Source organism: Leucoraja erinacea, chromosome 4, assembly GCF_028641065.1.
Source record: "Leucoraja erinacea ecotype New England chromosome 4, Leri_hhj_1, whole genome shotgun sequence".
NCBI classification, from domain to species: domain Eukaryota; kingdom Metazoa; phylum Chordata; class Chondrichthyes; order Rajiformes; family Rajidae; genus Leucoraja; species Leucoraja erinaceus.
In genome coordinates, this window is record NC_073380.1 from 47,362,737 (window position 1) to 47,372,791 (window position 10,055).

General features: G+C 46.8%; 1 protein-coding gene across 1 annotated transcript in view; it reads right to left on the reverse strand.

Annotated features, from left to right (window-relative positions):
- kcnk9 (potassium channel, subfamily K, member 9) overlaps nt 1-9,388 on the reverse strand; it is a 79,350-nt gene extending 69,962 nt beyond the window's left edge. Inside the window, exon 1 of the mRNA XM_055634167.1 lies at nt 8,347-9,388. Coding sequence (XP_055490142.1) covers nt 8,347-8,896 — 550 coding nt within the window. The 5' untranslated portion in view covers nt 8,897-9,388. The remainder of the gene's footprint in view (nt 1-8,346) is intronic.
- Between the last annotated feature and the right edge of the window lie 667 nt (nt 9,389-10,055).

Consider the following 10,055-nt stretch of genomic DNA (forward strand, 5'->3'; position numbering starts at 1 on the left):
CAAGGGGGACAGAGTGCTGGAGTAACTCAGTAGGTCTGGCAGCATCTCTGCAGAACATGGTTAGGTAACATTTTGGAATGAGATCCTTCTTCTGATCCATCGTCAGTATGGTAGCATAACAGTTAAGTTACTGAACCAATGTCCAGGGGGTTATTTACCTGGAGATTTGAGTTTCAAATGAGAATTCAAATCCAAATATTCAACAGCTTCAGAGTGAAATGGCACTTTCAGTAATGCGAGACATTAAACAGCCAGGATAGACGCTGTCTATAAAAAAAATAGGCTCACTGATAAGCTCCAGGGAAGGAAATCTACCATTCACAACATGTCAGGCCAGCCTGTGACTCCAAACGCATTGAAGAGCTTGATTATTAACTGTCCTCTGTAGTGACGTAGCAAATAGGCCAATTGGCGCTCAACAATAAAGCTTCCCAGTTATGCCCATCCTCTCTGATCTAAAATAAGACTTTTGTTTATTGAGAAGGATGTTATCAGCAAAATCTGGCAACCAGCCACACAATTACATAGTAAATTGAAGAATAATGTTTATATGTATGGAAGTCATGGGTGATGACTGAGGGAGAAGTGGAAGGAGGAAGGGGGAGAGGGAAGGAGGAAGGGAGGGAGGAAAGGGGGGAGGGGGAGAGGGAGAGGGGAAGAGTGAGGAAAGGGGCGAAAGGGGAGGGTGGAGGGGGAAGGGAGGGGGAATCAGAAGGGAGGAACCGGAGGGGGGGAATGGGAGGGGAGTTGGGAGAGGGGGAATGGGAAGAAGGGAGGGGGGGGGGGAGGGATGATGAAGGGGAAGGGATAGGGGGAAAGGAAAGGGGAGGGGTGGAGAAAAGCAAAGGGCTTTGAGTGAGTACGTGTGGATGAAGTCCACTCCAGTCGGGTTTCTCACCTAAGGAACAACTGTGCATTGGTGTGTTAAATGTGACGCAGCTGTGTGTGTGTGTTTATGCTTGCATTTGCCGTTCCCAATGTATAAAAGTAAATAAATTAACACCGAGCCTTCGATGGGAACACTTGGCCGTCTCCCGCTTTGAACTATGAGCTAAGGTAAGTAAAGCTGCGGTGCAGAGGATGCTTTCAACTAGTTAATATTTAAACTTTCAGACCGCAAAAAATGGGAAAACTTCCAAGCTCCAGCAGATCTTTGTGCGATTTGACGCTTTGTGGAGAATGCTTTCTCCAGGGCTTGTGAGAATGGGCTTCCAGGTCTTGAGATCAAACAACCTCACTGTTACCTGCGCGGCGATGAAACGTCTTAAATGAGCAGCGTGAGGGGTGGACGAGAGGTCGTTAAGGAGGGGGGGGGGGGGGGGGGGTGGGGGGGGGGGGGGGGGGGGGGGGGAGTGGGGGTTGCAGAATGTAAATACATTGATTTTTAATCTGCATTTAAAGCAAGTAGTGCCGAACAAACAAGACGCAGCAGAAAAAAATCACCGGGGTTGTGACTCGATTTGGAGAGAGGGCGAGAGTAAAACGGAGCAAGGGGGAGAGGCGAGCAGGCTGAGTGGGACCATACATTTGAGAAGACGATTGTAACTAAAATTGTATAAAAAAAGATGCAAAGAAGATGAACCAGATGTTATCAGGCAGCTGATACCACGACCAGACAGCAGTGCTGAACTACTATCTACCTCTTCCATGTCCCTCGGACTTTCCTTGACCGGATTTTGCTGGCTTAACCTTACATTAAACATTATCCCCTTATCATGTATTTATACACTGTACATGGCTCAATAATCCACCGGGTAGCGCCATGAGCATGGCAGCCTCGCCAACGGTCTGTCTGTCTGTTCTTCTTTGTTGTTATTTTTAGTGTGTTTTAAAAGTATGTGTTAATGTTCACTGGTTTGTTTTATGTGGGGGAAGGAGGGGGTGGGCGGGAGAAACATTTTTGCAGCGAATAAATTGTTTTCCGGGTCGTATCTCCGGTCGCCCTGCGGCCTAACATCATGGAGTTGGCGGCCTTGCTCGAGATTGACTTTGCGACTCACCGCAGGGCCGTGGGAGAATAAAGAAGGGAAGAGATTGAACTTGTTTTACATTCCATCACAGTGGTGAAGTAGCTGTGGTGGATGTTCATGTTCAAAAATATATTTGGGTGTCTTGTTGCTCTTTATTGGTATGACTGTGTGGCAAATCAAATTCCTCGTATGTTGCGAAACCTACTTGCTAATGTAATGTCTTTCTGCTGACTGGTTAGCATGCAACAAAAAGTTTTTCACTGTATCTCGGTATAAGTGACAATAAACTAAACTGAACTGAACTGAGGAAGTGTAGGGGAAGGGGAATGAAAGGATAGGGGAAACGGCAAAGGGGTTGCAAAATGGTGATGGAAGGCTGTAGATGGTGGAAATCAAAACCAAAGTATTGGAAAATGCTCAGCGGGTCGGGCAGCGACTTTTGAGAGAGACATGGTTCACTTATCAAGTGGGAGATCCTACACATTCGTGGTTCTGGAATGTGAAGTTCTTGACTGACTGCGGGAGTTCTACTTGACCGCTGTGTGTTTTATGATTTAGTTGCAGGATTTCCCTCGCACCGTTCCCGAGGGAAACAACCTGGAGAGGGACCAGACTGAATGTGAGGAATGGTCCCAGCCTGAAACGTCACCCATTCCTTCTCCCCAGAGATGCTGCCTGTCCGGCTAAGTTACTTCAGCATTTGGTGCCCATCTTTGCCGTAACTTATCCAGGTTACTTATCGCCTGTCCATTTCCTCCACACATGTTGACCGACTCAACTGAGTTCTCCCAGCACTTCGTGTTTTACCACAAGAAGCTAATCAACAATAAGGGAATGGAAGATCTGCCCCAAGGTGTAACGACAACCAGAGTCTTCTGAAGGCACTGTCAAGGATTAGGCTCTTAAACCACTATATTTCAGTGGCATCGACTTAAACCACTATATTTCAGTGGCATCGACTGAAAACCATATTCCACATACCTGGACCTGAGTCTTTTAGTCAAGCCATGCAGGACTCTTACTAGTTTGTCTTTAAATAAATAACTTATGTTGCTATACTGTGATAAGTTACGGTAAACTTTGCCTTATCTGCAAGTTATGTGTACAACACCGGCAGTGGGTACTACAAACAAAGAACTGCAGGTGTAGGTTTATCAAAGTGCTGGAGTAACTCAGGGGGGACAGGCAGCATCACTGGAGCGAAGGAATGACTGATGCTGCAGGTCGAGACCCTTCTCCTGAGCCACGAGTCTGAAGAAAGGTCCGGACCATCACATATCCTTTTTCTCCACAGATGCTGCCTGACCTGCTGAGTTACTCCAGCACGTTGTATCTATCAGAGGCACGGTTTTGGAAATAAACTCAATCTATAAGCTTGTTCACTTTTTAAACTCAACCTGTTTTTCCGGAAAATGTAAAGATGCTGAGAGATACGGGAAAGGACAAGAAGTTTATAGTCGTCAAGTTTGGCACAGATTCTGGTTTGCCAGCCCCTGTTAAAGCCATTTACTGCGGATGATACAGGTTCAAGACCAGCATTCCAAATACTGGGTCGTATTTGCTTGTAGACTTTAGATAATACGTCGTGGAAACAAGCCCGTTGGACCACCGAGTCCGCACCGACCAGCGATCACCCCGTACACTAGCACTATCCTAGCATTATGGACAATTTACAGTTTACAGACGTCAAACTGCAAACTTGTTCGGCTTTGGAGTGTGGGGGGAAACAGGAGCATCCGGAGAAAACCCACGCGGTCATAGGGAGAACATGCAGACTCCGTACACAAAGCACGTAGTCAGGATCGAACCTGGGTCTCTGGCATTGTGAGGCAGCAACTCTACCGCTGCGACACTCTGCTGCCCCCCCCCCCACCCCCCCCAAAAACATTTTAACAACTGAATTAAGAATAATATAATCTGTATTGTCCATGTAGGCGCCAAAGGTTGTACCAATTAGAGGCTCGCTTCTCCCTCTGTACTCTGCGATCTCCCCATGAGGAGATGCACGTCGCTATCACCTTATCGCCACCATGGCGAATTTCACCAAATTAATATTTATTGCCGCCCACTAACGCTTTATTCCACGACTTTGTAAGATATTCATTACAAAATGAATGCAAGATGATTCTCTAACTTCCAAATAATCTCCCGATTAAGAACTACACCGATTACTTCACACAGATTTTCAGAGATGCTTCTTACAACGACGGTGTGTGTGTGTGTGTGTGCGTAGTACAGGTATGTGTGTAGAACATAGTACAGGTATAGCACAAGAGCAGGCCCTTCGGCCCACTATGTGCTTGCCGAACATGATGCTAAAAACATCTCTTATCTGCCTGCGAACAATCCATATCCCTCTATTCCCTGCATATCCATATGCCTACACAAAGCCTCTTAAATGCCTATGCCGTATCTGCTTCAACCACGAACCATGGCAACGCGATCCATTCACGCGATCTGTGTAAAATAAGTAACTCCGCACATTATACACTAATGAAACGTGGTGCCCCCCTCCAATGGCCTTAATGATCCTTGTATACATTCTCTTCCTTCTTGTTTGCAAAGGTATCTCTCTCCGTAAGAAAACTGCAACGGAATGGCTATCCTGGATCTGTGTATTGTCACTGGCTATTTGCGCCCATTTTACTCGATAGTTGTATCTGGTGTATTGAATGGGGAGAGGACCAGGTTCAAAATCCTGGTTCAGAGTGACGCAATTAGTGGTACCACTGAGTGCGATAGTATGGCGAAAGCTTGTGAATCCCAGCCCACCTCTCCGGAGATGTATTGAGTCCTTCGCCCAACTTGCCCACATCTGCTAATATGTCCCGTCTACACTCGTCCCACCTGCTTGCATTTGGCCCTTATCCCTCTAACCTGCCTATCCATACATCTGTCTAAATGTTTCTTAAACGTTGCAATAGTCCACGTCTCAACTACCTCCTCTGGCAGCTTGTTCCACGCACCTACTACCTTTGCAAGAAAATGTTACCCCTCGGTTTCACATTAAGTCTTTCCCCCCTCACCTTAAACCCATGTCCTCTGGTTCACGATCCTACTCTGGGCAAGAGTATCTAGAATCGGGCGAGTAAAAGAAGGGGAAAAGAAGATCTGATCTGGATCTATGAGAGATGCATTAATGCCGATGCTGGAAAACCGAAATGAAACAGAAAATGTAGCATGGTCGTCTGTGGGGGGAAGGGTGATGTTACACGTTGAGGACCCTTCATTGGCAATGGCCAATTCTGATATAAATTGGAAAGGTAAGTTATCGGAATCTGAGCAATTCAATATTGAGTCGAAAGAGAGCTGTGATAGTCAAGGGATGAGATTTTCTTCCGTTTTCTTATGATGGTCTTCTTTGGACTAGTGTAGGCTTCAAAGCCAGTGAAGTCAGCATGCTATGTAGCTGAAGAGGCAGGTTCAGTCTCACAGTTGCGGACCGAACAGAGGCGTGCTACAGAGTAGTCAGCCAATGTACTGTTGTTTTCTCCAATGCAGAGGAGACCGCATGTTGAACAGCGAATGCAGTACATTGCTTTAGAGGAAGTACAATTATCTTTCTGCAAAACAAGGCCGCTGTCCCGTCTTTTATTTTGCTGCCCGTTTCTTCCATAAAGAGGAGCAGACATCTACATTTGCCAACCGAGTTTAATACTGCAATGCGTGTTTTCGCGGATGCATAATGTGCTCGTCTTTTAATAGAACTCCCCTTATCTCCATTTCTTCGTCTTCTCCAATGTTAGTATATCGTGTAGAGGACGAGATATGTCGAATTAGCTATGAATCTGAGATTAGAGATGAATAACAAAACCCCGACAGTTACAAGGTTTTACTTTAAGAGGGAGGCGTGTCACACACATGGAAATCAAAGTATCTTTAACTTTAGTTAACTTCATATGTAACCAAAGTTCAATTAAAAAGAGCAGTGAGTGTGATATTGTGAATGTTCCCTAACGGGGGCGCTACCGTTCACTTCCATTAACTTTGAAACCAAAAGATTTTCCTGTAATCATTTAACTCAACCACTTGAGTTAACGACCCTAATCTAGGTGATGACAATCCTTCTTATGGTGTCCCGACTTTTTTTTGTCGGGATGGGACTTTTAAAACTCTATGAAACCGATTTCTGAAACGGACTCGCTTCTTGACGTTGAATGTGAGAGAGAGCGAGCTCTGCATCGCACATAGTGCTGGCATGTAGGTGTATAATAGATTTGAAAAATATCGACTGCATTGTATTTTTGATATACAAATAGGGGGCAATGATGTATGGCTATTACAGGCATCTAATCCTCAGGGTGGGTGTATTCCCGGCTGCGTTGACTCGCGACTGGGGAACCTCTTGTAACATATCTCCTCTTGAGTATACGTGGGTGTCCCACAGCGAGTTCTGATCCTCACTCTATTGTGATCCTACCTCAAACGCGCTTCTGATCCCGCACTTGTCGGTAATTAGATAAGCAGCGTTGGTGGAAACATTTAAAGCGGTTAAATCAGGAAAAGTGCCCTGGATCGAGTGACGGGAAGGCGTATTGGAAATGTCAACGCTGACACTTTGAAATGAGAAGAAGCTCACAAACTGCAGCCGGCACCGTTTTTGTTTTTTAACAGATTGCAGCGGGACTTTGTCAGCTGGAAATCACATAGTGATTTCACCTTTAAATGTCACCCCCAAAACATTCTAGGAGTTATAAATATTTAAGACAACAAGTTGTAGCTCGAAGGCAAAAAATGTCACGGCGCTTTCAGAACTGTTGTCTGAAATATATAGGAGGGGAGACATTGATATGGATGTTCTTGGTGGCCAAGGGCGTGTGTGAAGTAAAGCAGCCGGCAGTGAGTGCAGTGCAAGGTGTGGTTGGCATTGGCACGTGGTCAAATTCACTCCACTCCCGGGCGAGTTTACGGATTTATGTTGCAAATCAGCTGACTCTTGGCTCGCAGAAGTTAGGACCCCCTTCGTGCTTAGCATGAGAACCTGGATGATGTATCTCTCCCTTTCCCACTGTTGCGCAGTTTTAGCAAAATTACATCATTATTGTTTGGTTCTCTTCATTTCGCAAGGAAATGAAGAGTTGATGAACCTCGGCGGCTGGTGCCACTTTACTGCAGCGCCAAGCACATCTACCTCTTTTGGTGCAGTGGTACCACTTGTTTCCCCATTGCAGGACAACGTATTGGAAAACGTCGCCAATAACAGTTATCTTCTCCCCCCCCCCCCCCCCAAAAAAAAACCCCAGTTTAACTGAAAACACAATCCTTCATGCTTAATATCATTATCAGGCATGCCTATCGGCAAGTGATGGAAGTTTTTTAAGTCTCAGTCGTTTCCTACAAACTGCCACGTTCGTATTAGTTCAAAACTATGTTGCGCACCTCATTGAATATCCTCCCATTTTGTAAGTTTACCCCCCAACCCTCCCTTAACACAGCACGTCATCTTCCGCGTTTGCTGCACTGCACTCGGGCGGGAAGCAGTCTTATTTTATTGCATCGGTTTTGTAAACAGTGCGGGTATTTTTTTAAGCATTTCGATTCGGTTCCTGCCTGTCAGTGAGGGGGCGGGGGGGGGGGGTGACTAGAAATGACTGTCCCGTTCTTTTACACGACCCTCACTCCATGTGCTTTCCCCTCCGCACACTTCGTACACACTTAGGGGATCTTTAACATTTACATTTTCCAAAGTCTCCTGTTGCGTTCGGTCCTACAAGGTGGTTTGTACATGCAACAGGGTATAAGTTCGGCGATAGGCTGAAACGTACTCGTGCCCGCTGCGTTTTGAACAGATTTCCTGGGCACAGCACGGATCTCTCTCACACAGAGAGTGGCCGTGGTCTAAGTGCGCTTACACTTCCAATGATGGGGAATAGACATGATCTCATTTCAAGCAGTCCACGTACAGTATTTAGGGAGCTGAAAGTCAGAGTGCTTGGCTGGATAAATGGAGTAGCGAGTAGCGCTGGCGTTTTTCGTTGAGACTGGATTCAACGACAGCAAGTTACTGATAGTAAAACACGCACGAAGATGTAATTTTATAATTGCGATCGGCGCACTGTCATCCGGGGAGAAGGTTAATAAACTATTTTTTCAGTTTAGATATGGAATAATGAGTTTATAAACTTCCGCTAGCAAGACAGACTTTCATTGTTTTTTTATCCACTATCAAACTGGCATTCAACAAAGACATATATTCCTATTAGTAGACCTTGTCCCCCTCAAAGAGGTTAGTTAGTTACCCAGCAAGGTACATAGGTTTTGAAGGCTTTATTTCCCGTCTGTCGCTGTCCCTTCAGCACCCAGTCACCATAGAAATAGCTTGCCCGAGTGTGTGCGTGTGGCGTGTGTGTTTGAAGTGGATCATGTCAGCACTTACCTATAGTTGTGATCACCGTGATAGCAAAATAAAAGGAGCCGGCGAATTTCCACTGAACCCCGGCTCTGTGCGGCTCCGCTTGCATGATGATCACCTCTAATTGCTTGTAATCTTCATCGCTGATGTTGTACTTGCCCTTGAGTCCGATCTGCTGTTCCTTCAGCTTCCCACCCTGCTCCATTTCGAACTCGGACTCGAGGGCATCGAAGACAGCGGCTCCAACCAGCAGATAAGTGAACGTGCAGATGATCAAGGATAGAGTTCGCACGTTCTGCCGCTTCATGGCCTCCAAAAAACGGCGTTTGAACGGCTCATGTCCGCTCTCCCTTCTATTCTCCAAACGACTGAGGTCCACCGAGAAAGCCCGGGTACAGCAGCCAGGATCCCGGCAGCGACTGCTCAAGTTATCCGAGACGTACTGGTCCTCTTCGATGTCTTTCTCGGAGGCGGACAGGCAGAGCAAGCTGCTCGATCGCCGGGACCAGGATCCCTGCAGCCTAACTCTGCGCAAGACCTGACCAAACCAAGTCGTCCCAGTGCGCAGGGCCATCAAAACAACACGTTCTGGGTGGGGGGAAAATGCTTTTCGCTGAGCGATCTGTTCACAAAGGATACGGTCGGGGCTCCAGAGTCGTGTGATCTGCGTCAAAGCCCGCTGGTGACAGTGAGGAGACGGGCGGGTTTGCCGGGTGGGTGATAGAGCGAGTGAGTTTGGCGGATTCCTGATGGATCAGACTGGGATGCCCACCAAGTTGTACTGGATGTGATTACTGGAGAGTGTTACCTCCCTCTCCCCGAGTCCCCCTCCTCCCTAACCACACCCTGTGGCCTCTTAGCCATCGCCCCACCAGGGTGCCCTTGTCTAGTTATTAATCTTAAGGACAGGTATTTTGATTGTGTTGTTAATGGGTGGACTTGAGAGCCGGGCTGATGTCATCTCCATATCTGTACCGTGATGCACGAAAGGCGGGAATGAAGTAACTTGCCAGCGGGGGATTAAGGCGGATGAAGACGGGAGAAAGAGGCGGGGATGTGGCGAGTGTAAGACCACCTGTGAAGGCTTCACTTAAAGACATGCCATATCGTGTAGCGCCAAACTTCTGTACCCTCCCCTGCCCGGGTACAATCTATTCCCCATCCCTTCCTCAACCTCCCTCTCCCCGGTCCCACACTGACTCCTGCAGACCCAGCTCGGTTTCAGTATCACCCGGGCCAGCTCAATCCCGCAACGTCTACATTTTAATCACAGCTAGGAATAAGTAGGTAGGAAAGAACTGCAGATGCTGGCTTAAATCGAAGGTAGACAGACCATTCTGAAACGTCACCCATTCCTCCTCTCCAGAGGTGATGCCTGTCCCGCTGAGTTACTCCAGCATTTTGTGTCTAACAAGGTATACATAGGGGTTCTGTCCATTTCGCTGTCACTATATTTAATCCGCACTTAGTGTCCCGTCTCTTTCTGACTTTTCTCCTATACTGCGGAGAGATCTCCCTTGACATATAGTCGACTATTACACACAGTTCGTTGTTATTTTGATTACCAGGTACAATCTGATGATGCCCTTTCTACACGACCGGCGCTATTGCACCGGTTTGAATCTAACTTCGTGGAAACCGGTGTGATTTTCGGTAGTTCCTTCCATCTGCTATCTCGTTGATCAGTGTGATTTCCATCTTCAATCTGATTAATTCATCTGAAGGACTCCTAA